We start from the raw sequence: 21,556 nt of genomic DNA, 5'->3' as shown, positions 1-21,556 counted from the left end.
TATGAGAATCAAAAATATATGGGGTCAATTAAATATAATTTTTCTATGGATAATGGAGGTCAATTCTATAACATAGAGCCATTTCACTCTAAATTATATAGAAAATCATATCTAAATACAAATTTTTTTTTTTTTTTAAAATGGGGATCAATTGATCCCATCTCCTCTTAGTCCCTCAGCCTGTGGTTGTAGGAATAAATTTAACTGCACTAAGACATGAATCTGAAAATAAAAACAAGATATGAAAAACATTTGTTGATTATATAAATTAGTTCAAAATCTATGTATGTTGAGACATATTTTGACGAACCTATTATGCATATATACATGGATAAAGAAATGGATCGAGTAAATTAATTAAGAAGTGGAAAATGAGGTTTAGCATAACAACAAAATTTTCTTTACGAAATCATATGCCATAATTACGACTATGACAGCAGATACGGACCCCAAAATTACTTGTTTTTATTTTATTTTTGACGCATATTGTAGTCATGTCACGAAATAGTTGAATTTGAATTAGATTTTAGCTTCAAATTCAATTTTTTATTAAGAATTTATATAATCTACATACATATTCATATTCAATGCATGAGAATTAGAAATTTTAAATATAGATTCTTAGAGTAGAACTGGGGGTTCTTAAGTTTACCAAACTTTTTTATGAACTCAACTCTAAAATTTATCAGATTGATTTCAAACGACTAGTCTAAATGATTAAAACCGATCTACCTTACGAGTGGTACGTTTATATGCAATAATTTAAAAATTTTAAATTAATTTTGTATAGAGTCTAATGGTAATAAAAGTATGCTAAAAAAATAAATACATTAAAATTGAATTATAAAACTTCTAATTTTGTGCTCTTCACATTATATTAAATTAATTCTAAAATTCTTACTTTTACTATTGTTTTTAATCAACAATCTGATGTACGTAGACAGCCCTGGAAATTGAATTCATATCACCAAAGTACATCAAATTTTGAGTCCGAATCCGGCCGTCAGATTTGCTTCCCCACGAATATTACGCGGCCCATTGTACTTCGGCCCGAATCTAAACATAAAATTTTGAGTTACTTCAGACGATCCGGACTCGGGGAGATATTGGCCATTTCCCATTCAAGTCCGGTCGGATCCGACATCGCTACCGATTGTCTGAATCTGTGTAAGACCTGTAAGTTAAACCTCTGGAAAGACCTCCCGCATCCTCTTCCCTCCACCTTTTCTTCCTCTCGGTTGCCATCGCCGACGCTGGCGCTATGCCTGGATCGGTCTCTTTCTCTCTCCCCTTTCGCGCTGTTTCTTTATTTTTCCTTGATTTCGTCTTCCTTCTTCACTCCATGTTTCTCATTCGCAGGTAGATGAAGATGAACACAGTTCGCTCCAACAGCTACAGCAAAACCTTGACGCCGATCCAACCAACCCTTCCAGTCACTACAACCTCGTTAGTTCCTCTCACTTGTACCTTCTCAATCCACCTCTTATCACCTTCCGACCTCACTAGCCAAGTGTCCTTTGCAGGGTATGTTTTTATGGAAGAGGGGAGAGGAGTCCGAAGGGGATGAGGCGAAGCGGCTCAAGGAGAAAGCAGCTGAGAGTTTCTTGGCGTCAGCCAAGCTTAACCCCAATTATGCAGCAGCATTTCGTTCTCTGGGGCATTTCTATGAACAGGTGGCAGGCGACAGACAGAGTGCTGCAAAGTGTTATCAGAGAGCTGTTACACTGAACCCTGATGATACTGAAGCTGGAGTAAGTGTTCAATTGTTAAATTCTTCGATTGTCATCTACATGGTATTGTGTAGGTAACATATGTGACCTGGCCTAAGTAACTGAATTGTGTCAAAGTGATGCCAAAATCCAGATGTTTCTGTTCTGACCTGTAGATCTATAACATACCAATTGCTGGATTTGACTGGGTGGAAATGCAGTGTTAGCTTCTTGCCTCCTTTTAGCTGGTTTAGTTAGATAGTAATTTCGAAATTGACCTTTTAAATTTGAATTTCTAACCTTTTCCGTTGGAATTTTTACTTATACTGGTTGTAGGAGGGATTGTGTGATTTGTTGGATAAAGATGGAAAGGAAAGCTTAGAGATATCTTCGTGCAAAGAGGCTTCTGAGAAGTCCCCTAGGGCTTTTTGGGCTTTTAGAAGATTAGGCTTCTTACAGGTGCTACAATGGTTGCAGTTGATGTGTATTTATTAATTGCATAGAAGAATTGTGGGAATAAGCTGATGAAGTAATTAATTGATTTAACCCAAATATGTCAAATGTTATTAACAAAAGATATCATTTGTAGAACAAACAATAATAATGAAAGAAAGGACGTTGTCTGATAAGAATTAAGCATGAAGAAATCGGACATGTCTAATGACTATTAGTTTTCATCAGCAGAGCAAACAAGTTATGTGCCATCTCATAAATTGCAAAGAAATGTTGCAATAATTAAAAAATTAAGCCTTTTTATATGACAAATGTTGTAAGTACTTGACTCTTAGCAATGAAGAACCAATTACTTCAGCATTCTGATTTTAGGTGCATCAAAGGAAGTGGTCAGAGGCTGTACCAAGCCTTCAACATGCAATCCGTGGTTACCCATCGTGTGCTGACTTGTGGGAGGTGTGTTCCTCTCTTCCATTTATTTGCACATATTGTTTTATTCTATTTCTTTTCTTGTCCTTTGAATGAAATTGTGTAATGCTGCTTCTTGTTACTACATTTTCCATTACAGGCACTGGGTCTTGCTTACCAGCAGTTGGGCATGTTTACGGCATCTGTAAAGGTATATATATTTTGTGGGTTCAGGCCCTTTGTATCAAAATACTTGAAGGTGGCATTTGTCGAAGGACTAAAGTAATAATTTATAAGACAACACATGTTAGGACTGAAAGAAATATGAAGTTTTGAGAAAGATGCAGCTGTAGTTAGACCATATGCAATTTTACAGTCCAAACAGTATGTGAATGCCTAAAATCTAGCAACTGTTATCAGAAAATAGACTTGTAGGTATTTGTAGTACATATCTCACAGTAACATGATCAATTTCTTTCATTAAGGTTTGTTAAATACTAATGCTTTGGCCATCTTCTATTAACAGTCTTATGGGCGGGCCATTGAGCTGGATGGATTGAGGATCTTTGCTTTCATCGGGAGTGGGAATGTCCATCTATTGCTTGGCTCTTTTAGAAAAGTATCCCTCTAAAATACTTAATTGTAGTTAGATATAATAACTACTTTAAAGCTAATTCTTGGTGATGTGAGTTTTATTTTCTTCTTTCGTTTTAGACTTATAAAAGTCAGGAACTATAATTTACCTTATCTGAAATTGGTGTAGGGTGTTGACCAGTTTCGACTAGCTTTACAATTAGTGCCTGAAGATTTATCTGCAAAATTTGGGTTGGCTTCTGGTCTTCTTGGCTTGGCAATGGAGTGTACCCGTTCAGGTGCCTTTAAATGGGCAGCTACTCTATTGGAGGTTAGTACTTGGATTATAAATCCTGAAAAGAGACTAATTACTTTTATTTTATCTTATTTGAAGTTTGGAATTGTAGGAAGCATCAGAAGTAGCAAAAAGTTGCACCTGTTTAGCTGGATATCTTTATTCTACTTGGAAGTTGCATGGGGATATCCAGGTAACTATCTTGAAGCTGCTCAGAATATCTAGCTGCTGCTGTTATATTGAGTTCATATTGTGTCATAAAGGTAAAATCATGCACTGGTGGTCGTTTGTGGATACTTTTGCTTTTTTCATAGCTCGTATACACTTCTGGACAGGATCATGCATCAATTGCTATATCAGTATGTAACTATACTTCTTTCTAGTGCTTACTAGCACAGGGACATGGAACAATGAGGTACTAAGCTTGCAGCTAAGAAAAAGTTAATCCTGCTTATGCCTCATGTAAAACTCCCAGTTCGCAACTAATCCTCGATTGATATGAATATGATTTTGCCTTGAGATACCCTAACCATGCAATTAAAGCTCAAGGAAGCAATGAAATAATGAATGAGTGTTTTTCCCCTTTTAATTTTCTTTTGTTTTTATTATTGCCTATTTCAGATTGCCTATGCAAAATGCTTACCATGGGGTGAAGAGCATATTGTAGAAGAAATAAATGAGGAGGAAGTTAGAAATTCAGTACTCAAATGGAGAAATGCTCGTGTTACAGCAGCATATAAAGCAAAGACGTCATACCAAAGGGCTTTACACCTCTCTCCCTGGCAGTCTAACATCTACACTGATATATCTATATGTCTTGACCTCATTTGTTCTCTTGAAGACACCACTAAACCTGATCCGGCTGTTTGGTAAGTTGATTACATTTTTAGTTAAAATGTTGGTTCATTGCTGACATTTAAATTCACATAGGAATTATATTGGACCTTTTACCCTTCACCATATACCGCACATGTAGAGTTGCAGCATGTGATATGGTGCTGTCACTGCAACCAGGTACAAACTTTGTATGGTACTGAGTTGAACTGCTGAGGTACTTCAGACCAGTAATATGCTACCATGCATAAGATGTATGTCTGTTATTCTGGCTAGATCTCATAGTACACAAATAAATGGTAGAAGGTGGGAATCCCATTTGATAACCTTTGGTTGGAAGTTGCTAATATTGGGTTTTAGAAGTATGACTGTTGTTACGTATACTATGTCATGGAAAATAGGCAACTTCAAGAGAAGATGGCACTGGGTGGATTAATGCTGGAGCCTTCTAACAAGGATTATTGGGTCATATTGGGCTGCATTTCTTCAAACTATGCTTTAAAACAGCATTCTATCATTCGAGCATTGCAATTAGATGTTGCTCTGGCTGAGGCGTGGGCATATCTTGGAAAGGTAAGAAATCATCTCAAGTTAAATTAGAAGCTTGTAATTTGTGGCTTGCACCTAAGGTACAGGTTTGGTTAGAAAATCGATGTTACTGAGTGTAACTCATTCATGGAACCCAAAGAATCCTGCATTAAGCTAATTTCTTTGGATTTATAAGTTCTTCATTTTTTATATTAACTTATTTATATTATTTATTGCTTAGTTTTTGCTTTCAGATTTATTGGGAATTAAATGAGAAAATTTTGGCAAGGCAAGCTTTGGATCGTGCAAGAAGCATAGATCCTTCTCTGGCAATGCCATGGGCTGGGATGTCAGTTGATAATCAGGCTGGGTATTATTGCTTGCTCTTTCCAAATTTGTAATATTTATCCACTGCATTAGTAGTGTTGTGTATTCTCTGATTGTTTGCATTTTTATTGCAAACAGGGTCAGTTCAGTAGAGGATTATTTTGAAAGCTGCTTAAGGGCTGTGCAGATATTACCTGTGAGTAATCTTGTTGCTTTCTACCCGATTAAACATAAATGGTACTTTGAGTGATTTGAGTTTCTTATTTTATTTTTGGAATTCTTATATAGTACTTCTCATTTGATTTAGATTGCTGAGTTTCAAGTTGGTCTAGGAGCTCTTGCGGCTCGTTCTGGGCAACTGCTATTACCTCAGGTTCACTTTATAGCTTTCCTTTGTACCTAATAAGCTAATTATGATTTTAGAATTCTTATCTTTCTGCTAAGCCCTAGACTATTAAATAATCAGAAGGTGCAGTCTATGTTGATTATTGATGTTTATGAGGGTTACCTATTGTGAAGGCAAGAGCTTTTTATAATATATTGTGAGCACAAATTATTCAATTTTTTCATGTTTGGGCTGCCCCACCTCTTTTTATAAGAGGGAATTGAAGGAAAAATTCTCTCAAACAGGATATTTCGTTTAAACTAGTTGAATAAAGTATTGAGCAATGGACCATGTAGAGGTACTAAATAATAAAAATAATATGCTTGCAGGGATAGTATAGGACTCTTTAATAGCATAGTATATTTTGATGTTTACAAGATTACATAATATTTTACTCATAAGTGGAGGAAGATATTTTGCTCATTATGGTTGTATACCCATATTAAGGAGAAGTAAGATTAAATAACGGAAGGAATTCTCTTCACTTTGGCAGGTATTGGGAGCAATACAACAGGCTGTGCAGAGGGCGCCTAATTATGCAGAGTCACATAACATAGAGGGATTGGTTTATGAAGCACGCTCTGATTATATCTCTGCCATTGCAGCCTACAGACGTGCTAGATTTGTTTTAACAATGGGATCACATTTTGATTCAGATGCCGTCAAGTCTCATCTGGCAGATGTCTCTGTCAACCTTGCCCGGTCCCTGTGCAAGGTAAATGCTGTAAGAACAAAGGCTGTGCAGAGGCTTTAATTTGTAATTTGATTGGTAATCATAAGGGGCCATTAAAATTCAACCGTTAATAATTTAAAATTATTTCATGGAAGGCTAAATGACTTCAACTTGACCCAAATTTGGTACACGCCATATTTTACTGATGAAGAATATATCTACAAATTCAACTTTATAGGATTACTATTATGGGACATCTATCTGATATCTTAAAAATAATGCTCAAACTTAAAAAATAAAATGATGCGTTTTCCATAATTTAGATAGGGCATGCAATATATTTGAATAATTTGTAATTTGATTGGTCATCATAAAGGGCCATTAAAATTCAACCGTTAAGAATTTAAAATTGTTTCATGGAAGGCTAAAAGACTTCAACTTTACCCAAATTTGGTACACGCCATATTTTACTGATGAAGAATATATCTACAATTTCAACTTTATAGGTTAAATATCTGTTTTGAAGATATTAAATAGATGTACCCAAAAGTTAGATGTAGGCTACAATTGCCCTTTTTTTATACAACTGAGTGAATAAAAATGTTTACTTACAAGCCCATGTAATTGCAGGCTGGTCTTGGTGCTGATGCCGCACGAGAATGTGAAGATTTGAATAGAGAAGGTAATCTATGTTCTATACTTCTATTGTATAAGTCTACAATTTACAACAGTATTGAACTCAAATGCTGACATTTTTTTAGTTCAAAGTCCTTGTTATTAAACTGACTTATAAATTGTTGTATGATAACACAAAGGTCTTCTTGGCACTGACGAGTTGCAAATATATGCTGTTGCATTATGGAAAGAAGGGCGGCACAACGAGGCTCTATCTATGGCAAGAACTCTGGCTGGGAAGGTTTCTAGCATGGAGCAAGCAAGTGCATCTGCTGCAGTTGCACTTGTATGCAAGTTGGTTTACAGCATTTCAGGGAAGGATTCATCAGCGACTCTTATTCAAAGAATTCCCTCTCATCTGTTGGATAGCACTCAGATGAGATTTATCTACTCTGCATTAAATGCTCTGCAACCAGCCAAAAAAATGGAACTCAATTTCCCACAAGTGGTTCAGTCTTACGATTTCTCCTCTGAGATCCATTCAATTGTTGCTCTAGGAAAAATGGTAAAGTACATAACAACCTTGTTGTTAATTAGCTTCTTTTTTGTTTAATTTGGGTTGAGTGGGATAACAGTTGTCTGGTTTTAAGTAATTCGCTTTTATACTCTGAAATTAAAAGAAAAAAGAACTTATTGCCTTGGTCTCCAGAACTTGGTAATTTGTAATACTTTGTCCTTCTGTTTTGAACCTAAGAAGAGAAGACGCGCAACTATTGATTGGACATACAATTGGTAAATCCTCTAAGAATACAATGCAGAAGAAAATTACAATAATACATGAAGATCATGTACATGTCTGATTGGGACAAGCCTTTTATAAAAGGCATACTTCTGATTCTCAGTATTTTTTTTTTTTTTTGAAATTACCATTTTAACAGTCTGGATGAAATTGATATATTTACATGAGTAGCTAACACAAGAATCATTTGACATTCTTGATGATAATTTCATATCCCACTTCAATTTTCATTGTATTAGTCTACTATGTATTTGTTTGTAATTTTAATTGTTTTCCAGATAGCTCCTGAGTCAAATTATCATATGAGAATTGATAATGGGGTGAAGCACCTTCAGAGAGCTCTTCACATGTATCCTAATAACAGTTTACTAAGGTATTGTCATTCTCTCAGGACTGTGATATTTCTACCCCAACTTGTTTGGGACTAAAGGCTTGGTAGTTGTTGTTGTTAGTTTCTGTGATTGGTATACATGTGAGTTTAATGAAATCTGAAAAATAAGCTTAGATTTGTGATAAGTTGTTATTCCACTTGAGAAAGAAGAAACACATATGGAGCACTTGCTGATATTGTATCACTAGCATTTTGTCATTTTTTAACCTTAATATCATTTACTTTTTCTGTCTTTTTGCTCTATCATTGCAGAAACCAAATAAGTTCACTATTACTTTCCTCTGGAGACTGGATGACTCCTAATAAAGCTGTTAAATGCACTGCCTTATTACATGGTGATTCAGCTATGAAAGCACTGAAATTGCCAGATCAAATCAGAGGTGCTTCTATTGTGGCCTGCTATGCCAGTTCCTGTACAATTCAGAAGCTTTCTTTCCCTTCATGCAAGCCGCATTATGACCGGCATGGGGATGCGTACCATTTGAACAGGTATTTTTTTTTTTATAAATTAAAATTACTTTATGATAGTGATCAGCAGTTTTGTATTCAAAATTACCAAAATCCTGGCCATGAGCACTGAAACTTTGACCCTGCATGTTCTAAAATATATTAAGAATCTCCCTAGATGTTGTTTTAATTGGGAAACAAGATGCCAATTGTATTGTTATGTGATGATTGTATGAAAAAAAGAAAATTATTTTTAGAAAGTTCCATCTGGAATAAAATAAGTACCGGAATTAGTACTCTAACCAAATTAGTACAACTCCAAAACTTAGAAAGTGGGAAGAATTTCTAATACAAGGACAATATGGTATGTTTTTTTTTTAAGTAATGTTTCTTTTGGGTTGATGTAGAAGATTAAGTGTCACTGGTCATACAGGTTTTGCATATTTCAAAAGTTCAGGAATCAACCACTGCCTGAAAATTTAGGCAATTTCCTGCGGTTTTATTTATTTTATCCATATTTTTTATTAATATGACAGTTTATGTTTATATATTCTTAATAAGATGGTTGCATCGAGAACCGTGGAACAGAGACGTGCACTACCTTCTCATCCTCAACCTATTTCAGAAAGCACGTGAAGAAAATTACCCCATGCAACTATGCACAACACTGAAACGGCTATTGGCAGCCACCATATCCCATGCATGCTACTACCATTCTCCAAAAACAAAGCTCTCTCAATACCAGAAATGTATCCTTTTACTATGTGCCTCAGAGATAAGCTTACAATTAGGGGATTACACCTCTGCTGTTGCACATGCCAGTGATGCTTTACACCTTCCAGAAGTTTCCACTGACCCCTTCTTCGTGCATTTACAACTGTGTCGTCTTTACGGGCTCCAAGGAAAAACCACTGAATTGAAGACCGAGTTCAACAACTGCTTGCAGAAGGGGACTGCTAGTGAATTCGGCTGGGTTATGCTGAAGTATGTTGAATCTAGGTTCCAGTTGGAGAACACATCTGATGTGATAGAGGCTCGAATCAGAGAATGCATTGAAGGAAAGGGGAGCCGGTCGAGTGTTTGGGTGGCTTTGTTTTATTTGGCCTGTGCTCAGTGTTTTCTGTGGGAAGATGATTTTGTTAGTGCTGAGCTGGCACTGGGGCAAGCTTGTGTTGAGGTCAGTGGTGAAGGCTGCCTCTTACTCTGCCATGGTAAGTTGTAACTAATTTCTTGCAGTTATTTCTTTCTAGCACTGTAAAATTCCAAGTTGATGTTTTTTTCTTTTTGGTCAGGCTCGGTACTACGCATACGGGCCAGTACCTACCTATGAGTACCAAACAAAATCCCAGTATGTTATTTGTTTTGTGCTAACCAGGAGGGGAATAAAGCAACTAAACTCTTTAAATATCAAATTTCTGACAAAATCATTGGAAAAGCACAGCAGCGCCATATAGTGTTAAACCAGCTTTAATGAAAATGTCAGGCTTGGCAACTACTTGATCCATTTCATCTCTAATGAAATATGCTGAACATGGCAGGGGCACTATGCATGGAGCTAGCCAGGCGGCAAAAGGATCCCCAGTTCATATCACGTGCTACATCCAGTCTGAGAAAAGCTCAGCAGATCTCAAGCATGCCTTTACCGGTTACTTTTCTTTTGCTGGCACAAGCTGAGGCTAGCCTGGGATCAAAAGCCAAGTGGGAAAGAAACATTCGTCTCGAGTGGTCTTCTTGGCCTCCAGGTTTATATTTTTTTTAATTTTTACTTTTATGTCAGAAAGAACAAAAAGAAGCTGATAAACTAATTCTTCTTTGCATCTTTCATCTTGAGGCCTGACATCTGATTTTGGAAAGAGATTTTTAAGGCTGATTACTGGCTCATAAGCAGAGGCAAACTAGCCTGCCAGAATCTCTTTAGAAAAGATATACTGGGAGAAAACAAGTTAATATTATATAAGTCAATGGTATCGTAGCATTTGATAAATAATTGAAAATGGTTATTCAGACCGGCTTTCCTAATTGAGTAGCAAGATCATTTCTCAGATGAGTGTCAATAGACAGCATTGGACCAGCTGGATACTGAACAGGTTTCACTGCTGCAAGTCAATTTAATTCCTTGAACTGTCCTGATTCCCCCCCCCCCCTCTTTTATTTATAAATTGGCAGAAATGAGACCGGCAGAGCTGTACTTTCAGATGCACCTGCTTGCTAGTCAAAGTGCAGGGAATGGTGTGCCTGGCCAGAAGCAAGGAGTAGAATTTGCACTAAGCCCAGAACAGTGGCTTCTGCGTGCAATACATATGAACCCTTCTTGTACAAGGTACTGGCGTGTTCTCAGAAAGCGTCTGTATGGCTGATGAAATTCAAGTCTACCAGAAATTTAACCTTTTCCATTAACCTGTGTACCTTTCAGTCTAGTATGTAGCTTTTAATGTTCTCTACTTTGTTTGTCTTCGCTTATAAATTTTGGACTTCACTATTTTTTTTTTGTGTTTTGGCAAACCATAGAGAAGTGAATTCCTTAACAAATGTTTATTCTAAAGTGGCAAATTTCCTGCTAGTAAGATTCTTTCGGCTTTACTATTATTAGGTTTGAAACCTCGTGTTGCTTCGGCCTAGTTAATTTAATTATTTTGTATTGTATTTTTCTTATACATCAGATATTTAAATTTCATGATAAGCATTCTATACATTTTCCAAAAGCTTTTTTACAAACCATTCCTATCCAAAGGAAGTTCCGGACAAGTTGATATATAAATCGTGAATAATTATAGAAATCCTCTCACTCCCATTTATTCTCATATTATCTCTCAATATTAACTTCCTTAACTGCCACTTATTTCTCATTTATTTTGCTAATATTTTTCATTTATCTTTGCATTAATTATACTGTCTTCTAATAATAATTTTCGCATTAATTATAGAGATCGACTATCTTTCAGTCAATTTCCACCATTCATCCCCCAGTCAATAACTATTTGTGGAGACCATTAACTAACTGAACTTTATTAATTACTTGGGGGCCATCTAATATTTAATAGATTTTATAACTGACACGTGCAAATATGGATACCTATGCGCACAAGTGTTAATATATAATATATCAAGTATTCATACCTAAGATACCAAGTATTTCAAAAAAAAAATAGACACATCACACACATCTTTTACACGTTATTAGAGTTGGGTTTTTTTTTTTCTCTGTTCAATTTCATCAATATTTATGACGATCTGTGAGAAAATTTGTAAATCTAAAATCATGGACATCTTTTACGTAATTTTCTCTTTCAAATGAGATCCATGATGACATACTTTCGGGTTGTCCGTCGTGCAAATATTCATACCTCGTCGTGCAAGTATTCATACCTCGTCATGCAAATATTCATCGTTGCTGTGTAAGTATTCATATCTTGTTGAGCAAGTATTCATACCTCGTAATGCATTACCTGTGGGGACCGCTAATTAAGTGGGGGATCACTAACTACTTAGGTAACCACCTAATATTTGATAGATTTTACAACTGTCACGTGTAAATATGGATGCATATGCGCGCAGGTGTTAATATATAATATATAAAGTATGAATACTTGCGCGGCGGACAACTCAAAAATATTTCATCATAGATCTCATTTGAAAGAGAAAATTACGTAGAAAACGTCTGTGACTTTATATTCACAAAAAAATTCATAGATTGTCAGAAATATGGGTGACATTGAAGAAAAAAAAACCATAAAATGTATAAAAAATTAGTATGTGATAAGAAAGATTGTTTAAATAAACAGATGTTAATACTTGTGTGTATAAGTATACATATTTATGCGCATCATGTTGGGTTTTGACTGTTCAAACTCATTGATTAATTATGTTGGGGTTTTGACTGTTCAAACCCATTGATTAATTATGTTGGGGTTTTGACTGTTCAAACCCATTTATATGCTTAAGGTGCGGAAAGAGTAAAACAAAACTTTTACATCTACCTTAAGCTACGGATTAAATGAATCAAGAAGATTCGTTTAATCCTATTTACAGATCTACTTCATAATTGATTTCTAAAACAATAAATCTATTTATCAATTAAATAGATTAATATAACATGTTTATACCTTGTTTTCAAATCACAGTTGGAATGCAGACCGAGCGAGTAGAGCCTCACCAGGGAAGGAATCGACTCGGAGTATCACACGTGTGATACCTCTATTGGTTATCCACCAGGACTAACCAAAGAGCGGTTTATTTCTTTTGCCAGAAATACTATAAACCGCGGAATTCTGTAAAAACACTATTCACCAAAATTTTTCGCTTAATCAGATTCACTAATAAACCAAATCTGAAATACCACGAAAATTCAATAAAACACTATTCACCGATCGAAAAACCGTAAACAGAGAAAGAGATAAATTCCAATTAACGAAGTAATCGGATTAACACGTGAATTAGTGAGTTTTCTCTTTCACCTATGCCCCTCTATTTATAGGCATTTGAGGAGGTTTGCAAAAGACCGAAATACCCCCGAAGTTGCCAAAATTACCAAAATGCTATTTTGGCATTCAAATTTGATTTTGCAACTTCATATTGGTTAGATTAGTTTAATGGATTCTAAACCCATTAACCCAAACCCATTATGAATAGTAAATATCCAAATCAAATATGTATAATTGTCATGTACAATTATATTCGTCTACGGTTTTCGTTTGGTAATTTTTATACAACATGTCAAACACGTTTATAAACTAACCAGTGTTTCTGTTTGTCATTCTAAATGACGTACAATTAATTATAATTAATTATACCAAGTATAACTAATTATAACCATTAGGTTTTGCTTTGTCATTTTTAACATGAGAAATATAATTTAATTATAACACGTATAATTAATTAGAACCATCTTAATATTGATCATAACCAATTTATAATCAATCACAATAAGATTCTCCGATTAACTCCTATATGGTGTGACCCAATAGGATCTGTGTTATGTTGGTAAATAGAATTAAAACTGTTTTAACTTCTATAATCATAGGAGGCATCTGGCAGTATACATTATGACCATCCAATTACACAGATGATGCTGTACTGTACAATATCACGATCCAGTAAACAATTTACTTGTGTCAGTTCTTCTGTCTCATAGCTATCAGATCAGTTTCAAGGTAGATGTGTGTCATCCTTGCTAACTGTATCTTTTCTTGATCTTGAGCATATTATCAAATATAATTACTCTTGTAATTATACCGCATGCAGATAATCTAACTCTACCAAGGGGCCCAGTGATGCTATAGCTCGTATAGAGATACGAGGGACAAATAGTATTCTTGGCAGACTATCACTTCCTCAGCTAAGCTATACATATGGAAATGCTACCGTTATGACTGCTTTTTACGGACAGCGTTAGATAACACTCACACATACATATTTCTTAGTGGGAACGATAAATACCTCATACTGTAGGACTTGACACTGAATGAAAACATAAATGACACGAACACAATTCTATTTAATGTTTCATTCGGGGTCTGTCAAATACCATGTTCCTAGAACATGTATCTATGTGATTAAAATGACATCTCGTGTCAGGTGGTTTGTAAAACTTAACCATCTTTTAATCCACATACTAACCTTATCGCGGTAATTAGTGTTCCTGCTAATTACCTTGGTCAGTGACTTTTAAGAGTATATATCATCTATATTATGGAGTTTCACAATTTCAGTCATGAACTCGAAATGATCAATAATTTCAATAATACTCAAGGCAACAAAATGATAAACATTCAATTCATGAACAAAATTTTATGATAATTTATCGTATTATTGACTTCTAGATTATTACACTAACACATCAGTTGTAAAGTTTTTCAAATATAAGTGGTCCCTCAGTTAATTAGCAGTCCCCCACATTATTAATGACTAATACACGTTTTATTTTGTCTTTTTGTGGTGGAAGTTGTGGTCCCCTCATATAATTAATGATTGGGGGATGGATGGGGGAAATAAATTGGGGGAAAGAAATCTTTATTCTTAATTATACTATATTTTAATAACAATCCCCGTTAATAAATGTTTATTTGTTTATTGATATTCAAGAAAGTATTTATCATTATTTCTGACAAGTATTTATCATAAAGTCTGAGAAGTATTTATTATTGTCTCTGACATCATGATATTTTGATTTAATTAAACATTACTTGTTGACAAGGTCAAGAAAATATTTATCATTGTTTCTAACAAATATTTATCATTAATTTTGAGAAGTATTTATCATTGTCTCTGATATGATGATACATTGATTTGACTAAACATTACTTATTGACAAGTCCAAGAACAAAGTTCAAAAAAATATTTATCATTGTTTTTGACAAGTATTTATCATTATGTCTGAGAAGTATTTATCATTGTTACTGACATGATGATACATTGATTTGATTAAACATTACTTATTGACAAGTTCAAGAACAAAATTATTTATTTTTGTATTGTCAATTATTTATCCATGTAATATAAAATATTCATCTAATCTTTTTAAGCCATAGATGTTTTACTGAAAGTTGCAATTATGTCTGAGAAGTATTTATCTATGTAACATACATTATTTATCATTATGTCTGAGAAGTATTTATAATTGATGTTTTACTGGAAGTTGTAAATATGTATGAAAAATATTTATCCATGTAACATAAAGTATTTATATATGTAACATAAAATATTTATCATTATATCTTAGAAGTATTTATTATTGGGTGAGAAAATTGTTTATTTAATGGTCCTCAGTTGTGTGGGGATGATACAAAAAAAGAAATTTTGTGCGGGGATAAATATCAAGTATTAATGAGGGGATTGTTTATTTAATAGTTCCCAGTTCTGCGGGGACGATACAAAAAAAAAGTGTGGGAATAACTTATGAATTGATTTATTCTTTCATAAATAGAGATCATTGTATAGGGATTAATACTTGCAAATTCAACATAAATATTTTGATGCTTCAAGTTAAACACTAACAGTTTACTAACAGCTTATTAATGATTGAGCGGTCCTTCATGATTTTTTTAACAATTTGTGAGGGATTTTTTGCGGAGATAAAGATGCGAGGATTGTTATCAAGATCCTTTAGGCATTTGCTAAACCCGGAACGGGTAGAACCCGTTTTGCCCGGCCCGTACCCGTTACCCGTGGTACCCGTACCCGTTGCCCGGGTACAAACGGGTAGACGGGTACGGGTAATAAACGGACCGGATAACATGATTTAAAAAATAACTCGTTGTACCCGTACCCGTCTACCCGCTAACCCGTACCCGCCTACCCGTACCCATCTACCCGCATACCCGTACCCGTTACCCGTACCCATCTACCCGCATACCCCGTACCCGTTACCCGTACCCGACCCGTTTCACTTCAAAAAAATTTGAATTTTTTTGAAAAAAACAGAAAAGAAAAAAAAAACAACGGGCGGACCGGACCCGTACCCGGATACCCGGACCCGTACCCGCGGTACCCGTACCCGTCAACCCGCAACGGGTACAGGTAATAAACGGACCGGATATAGGTTTTGGCCCAATTACCCGTCTACCCGTTACGGGTTTTACCCGTACCCGACCTACCCCTTTACCCGTCCTATCCGTTACGGGTAACGGGTAACCCGGAACGGGTCACGGGTAACCCGTTAGCAATTGACTAGGATCCTTAAATCATACGTCTCCCTCTTCAGACAAGTTCGGGACCCAGACGAGCAAATAATTACAAAATTCCAACTGAAATATAAATATAGATATATGCGTTTAAAATATTGAAATACTTATTTGCTAGAAACTTTTGTAATTGTTGCTAGGGGTGTTCAAACGGTTCGGTTTAATCGGTTTTGGACCGAACCGAATTAGTTCGGTTTAAACGGTTCGGTTATTTCGGTTTATTGGATCGGTTCGGTTTGCTTTTCAAAACCGAATTATAACTTCGGTTCGGTTTGAAAATTTTCAAAACCGAAATAACCGAACCGATCGAACTATCATATAATATGAATTTTGATCGGAACCACCCGGTTTATTTTTTAATACTCCGGTTTATTTCTTAATCAATTGCTTTAAATACTTGATTTATTTTTAAATAACTTAGTTTATTTCTTAATACTCCGGTTTATTTCTTAATATACTTCGGTTTATTATAAATCAATTGTTTTAAATAAAAAATAATAATATATTTCGGTTTGAACCGAACAAACCGAACAAACCGAAATAAAACTTCGGTTCGGTTCGGTTCGGTTGCAATGCTAATTCGGTTCGGTTCTATTTTTAAAACCGAATTATAACTTTGGTTTGCCAAGTTCGGTTCGGTTTCAACCGAACCGAACCGATGAACACCCCTAATTGTTGCCCCTTCGAAGTCGGCACAGTGAATATGACGTCAAATTTTTTGGTCTCTTATCCGTACATCATGCCACGTTTTTCTTTTTTTTTCTTGTGAAAGAAATTTTCTTGTGAAAGAAATTTTCTTGGAGGTTTGGGTCTTTCGCTATTTATTTTGAGAGGAAGTGAGAGCAATGTAAGGCTTGAAATTAAATGCTTTCGTTTTTTTTATTGGTAGCAGGTGGTCACACACAAATGACACAATTGCCACCTGCTTCAATCAAACTAAACACCTGGTATTATTAAATATGTCAATATACGAGAAATATAGCATTTTCTTGCTTACGTGCACAGTGATGTGTTCGAAATTTTAAAATAATTTAATGAGGTTTAAAATTTATGATTCAAATATATTGCAGATAAATTGAAAATAATTAATATTGTTGGCAGGCACTCGCAAGAAAATGCTATATTTCTCGTAAATTGACATGAGTATGTAATAAATTAATAATACCAGGTGTTATTTTGGCATAGATGAGATAGAAATTTTAAAATAATAATGAGGTTCTAAAATTAAGGATTCAAATATAATACAAATATTTTGAAAATAACTTATGATTTTATAATTCAAGTATTATATAAATATCAGTTTTTATACATAAAATAATTTGTAAATTTTATATATAATATGAAATACAAATTATATTGTTAGCAAATAATTAAAATAACGCCAAAAAAATAATTTACATATAATCTGGAATATTATTTGAAAACTGTTACTTTAATTATGTGCATAACAACATTAAGTTGGGGTGCCTAAACAAATCTCAAACCAATGAATAAGCAGTTTACCTTTCAAGGATTTTTTTTTTGAAGGACAGTGTATCAAGGCACTGTCAATTCATTGATATATAAAAAAAGTTATTTACAGATTTACCTTTCAAGGATTATAATCCAAGATTCTTATTTCTTGGGCACAAGTTTGAATGAAGAATAATATCATCTTGTACTACCATATGATGATCTTTACGCTAATTAATTACGTTAAAGAAAGGGAAGAAATTTGAATAAAGAAGGTACAAATAAATTTCATGATTCCCTTTTGCTTAAAAGATGTGCATCAATTTTGAATTACAACCCCGCCTTCTAGGCCCGGATAATTTTTTTTTAATATCTTTTGTATTAATTTATTCTACCACTGAACCAAATATTGTCTATATATTATGTTCTTGGTTCAAAGTTTCAATTATCAAGGTCCTTTTAGTTAATAATTAACAACTTTCAGTTCTGTGTTGTTAAACAAAAATAAATTATTTTGGGTACCCACCAATGGTCCCATATGGATACCTTAGTTTATCAATGGGGGTCCCACATATATGCTTTAACTCATGAAAGATTTTTGGTTGAACAAAATTATAGTTCAAGGCGAGTTCATGGCAACTATGACACTTTTCCATTATGTACACAAAAAAGGGGATATGTGAATGATTTTTTCATTGTGACAACAATATTTTTTTCTGCATGTGCTGCACAAAATTATTTTCTATTTGTTTCAATTTGAGGATTCTAGTTTGGAAAGAATTGAGTAAAAAATACAGACGTCTTATCAAATTGACACTCCAATTTCTTAAAAAAAAATATATATTTTTTTAACTATAGAATAAATTATTTGATTTATCAAATGACTTTCTATATTATCTAACTATAAAAAGTATTGTTGTTATGAACTGGCTTTTCCGTTAAATACCTAGGCAATTGAAATAGTACAATTTATATCGTAGTCCATAATTGTACAAAACAGTGAAATAAAAGTCATGATCTGATAATAAATGTTGATATGTAAAGATAAAATTACAGAAACTTTTTGACAACATGTCTCCAGTTCTCCATTGAACTCCTGAGCTGAGCTCATTCACTTTTGACAAAGAGGCCTTAATTGCTGTCCTTCTTTACCTGCTTTTCCTTTCTTAATTGCCTTAATTCTCGCAAATACAACCTCACATTATTCAATTTTTAGTTAACAAATTCCCTGTAGTGGCAAACCTTTCCATATCAACCCTTGTTTAAAAAAAAATAGTTTTCTGGTTTTGAGCATTATTTAATTGTTGCAAATACAACCTTACATTTTTCAATTTTTTTGATTAACAAATTCCCTTTAGTGGCAAAACTTTTGACTTCCTTGTTTAAGAAAAAAGGAAAATTATTTTTTTCTTGTTTTTGAGTACTAATTAATTGTTGCAAATACAACCTTACATATTTTCAAATTGTTTAATTAAAAATTCCCTGTAGTGGCAAACTGTTTGCCTTCCGTACCAAATTACCAATCCTTGTTTAAGAAAAAAGAAAAAGAAAACTATTATATTTTGTTTGGTTTTGAGTATATATAAATAATAAATCCCTCCTATTCCTTCCCTGACAAACATTCCAATCCTTACCCAATTTCTTGCCTTTCTGTTTTGCTCTCTACTTTAAAGTTTAAACAAAAGCTTTCAATCAGGCAATGCCAAATAGCAAAGTAACTAACCACCCAAATTAAAGAAATAAACAACCCTCAAATCTTTCCTTCTTTGATTTCACTAAATCAAATACCAAGTTTCCCTTTCAGTGTACCGGTAAAGTAGTTCCCTTTATTTTTCCTTTAATATTTCTCTATCACCTAACGTGACGTGTGAAAACCTCTCCTCTTATGTATATTAACACACACAGACACATTTCTGGTTAAAAATATTGGGAAAAATATTAGGGAAAAAAATAAAATCAAAGGAGAGAGTATGGAAGAAGAAGAGGGGTTAAAAGCAAGGAGCTTTCGCCATGAAGACTACAACACAAGGAGAGCTTTTCTAAGGAGCTATCCTCTCCAGTGGGATGACGGGATAGCAGAGGAGGTACAAACTGATCATGCAAGAGAAAGCACGGCGATGATGTCGATGAAAAGAGGGAAGGCGGCAGCGTCGGTGAAGAAGAAACTGATCATGGTTTTTCACTGGGGAGAAGGGAAGTGTTTGATTCTAAGGAGAATTAAGGAGAAATTTGTTTATTACCTTGTTGTGTGCCATGGATTTTCCTCCTATGGTTTCAAATCCTCTGACAAGATGCTTGATGTCAAATAGTAATATTAATTTTTTTTTTGGTTGATCGGCATATATTAATATCAGGTCATGCCATTTGTTGGAATTGGAAGAAACAAAAAAAAAATATTAGAATGAGATTTGAAGTATTTAATTTTAGGGATGCTGATGTGCATGCTGTGCTGCTTTTATATTTATATAGGATTACAACTTTACAAGGGGAAAATATGTAGTTTAGAGATTTGGATGGAAAAAAAGAAAGGGATAAATAGTGAAATTTTGTTCTAGGATTATGCTCTTTCTTTTTTTTCAGCTTTAATTTCTTTTTAGCTTTTGAGTGTTCTTATGTATGTTTGCATGTTTTTCTATTCAATATGAAATCCTCTGAAATAGATGCTTCCTGACAAGTAGAACTGTAGAAATAGGGTTTTGGTTGGAAACAAGAGTTTATTTATTTGTTTTTTTTTTCAATTCTTCTTCTTCCTTTGTGTGTGTGTGTGTGTTTGGCGGGTGGGGGGGGGGTGGGGGAGTATCGTCTGCGGAATATTCTCTGCGGAGCTTTTAATCTGGTCCGTTCGTTTTGATTGGACGGACCAGATCAGAGGGGGTCCAAATTTTGAGATCTGATCTGATTCGTCCGATCAAAATAAACGGATCAGATTAAAAGCTCTGCATAGAATAGCGTTCCGTGCAGGTATTTGAATATGTTAGAAAAAAAAAAATTAACGCATCAGAGAAATTTCAAATCATGACCTTTACTTTTTATTTTCTTTGTTTTCCCTTTTACTATTTTTTTTTGCTCACTTCTGTCTAGATTTTTTATTTGGATAACCATACAAATGAAAGAAGTAATCCATTTGATGTTCATTAATATTAATCTATTTAATTATTTTGTCAAGGTGAAAGATTCCATTTGGTTAACTTACAAAATGGTGCAAAGCAGAGTTGTCATTTGACCAGGGAAAGGTAAAACCTCAAAAATAATAATTTAATATGAGCTTTACATGTGGGGGAATTATAAAGGTCAAACAATTATACATTATCTAGATATCAAACAATTACATCTCATCTAGGGGTCAAATACTTACACTCTAGAAAAGGAGAAACTGTTCCCCACCTTTCCATGTCATTTGTCATGGAATAACCAAAGCTATAGCAGAGTAAGTCGTCTCTGTGAGCACGAGACAAGTCTTCAATGGCAAGAAGTCATTCTCGCCTTTTGTCGTCGGATCGAGGAATAAGTCTTCCAAGATAGCAATGTGTGGCCCTTGAGAAATTCTCTCCATATTTCCTAATAGATTTCTCATCTCTATTATTTGATGGTGAAAGAAGAAGAGAATGTACACAGAACTGTATTTTTCTTAAGAAAAAAACATATATTCAGTTTCTGTGCTTTTCTTTGTTTACCTTGTGCCTTGGAGACCAATCTTTATATATAGAGATGTAGAGTCGACATATTGCCAAACCCTAACCCCAAATCGATTTTATGGCCACATGCCAACTTAAAAAAAAACATGCATAAAAAAGCGTGCAACTGCATCAAAATTTGTGCAGCAGCTGGAGCATCGGTTTCCTTAATTGCAAATTTCAGAATCAGTCCATCAATGATTTGATCTTTGCCTAAATTGTTCTACACATTTATGGACCACAACCTAATGAATATATTAATTGTCTATTATCTTATTTGATCACTTTAATTGACAATCATATATGACAGTAAA

The 21,556-nt window shown here is 34.4% G+C and overlaps 1 protein-coding gene across 2 annotated transcripts; it reads left to right on the top strand.

Annotated features, from left to right (window-relative positions):
• The first annotated feature begins 1,143 nt into the window (after positions 1-1,143).
• On the top strand, positions 1,144-11,035 carry LOC144560481 (Tetratricopeptide repeat (TPR)-like superfamily protein). Of its 2 annotated transcripts, none has more exons than XM_078309694.1 (22): positions 1,144-1,273; positions 1,360-1,446; positions 1,524-1,751; positions 2,046-2,168; positions 2,535-2,618; positions 2,731-2,781; positions 3,097-3,189; positions 3,334-3,474; positions 3,551-3,631; positions 4,060-4,307; positions 4,674-4,845; positions 5,055-5,170; positions 5,272-5,323; positions 5,435-5,500; positions 6,006-6,227; positions 6,816-6,867; positions 7,001-7,365; positions 7,878-7,972; positions 8,243-8,479; positions 8,999-9,648; positions 9,976-10,179; positions 10,604-11,035. In XM_078309694.1, the coding sequence occupies exons 1-22, from the start codon at positions 1,262-1,264 to the stop codon at positions 10,792-10,794; spliced, it is 3,570 nt and encodes a 1,189-aa protein (XP_078165820.1). In that variant the 5' UTR covers positions 1,144-1,261; the 3' UTR covers positions 10,795-11,035. The 2 variants fall into 2 exon arrangements, with proteins under 2 accessions (XP_078165820.1, XP_078165819.1); XM_078309693.1 differs by having other exon boundaries at positions 5,266-5,323.
• Positions 11,036-21,556: the final 10,521 nt, after the last annotated feature.

This window comes from Carex rostrata, chromosome 10, assembly GCF_964058835.1.
Source record: "Carex rostrata chromosome 10, lpCarRost1.2, whole genome shotgun sequence".
Lineage (NCBI taxonomy): Eukaryota > Viridiplantae > Streptophyta > Magnoliopsida > Poales > Cyperaceae > Carex > Carex rostrata.
This window is presented reverse-complemented; position numbering and strand designations above follow the sequence as displayed.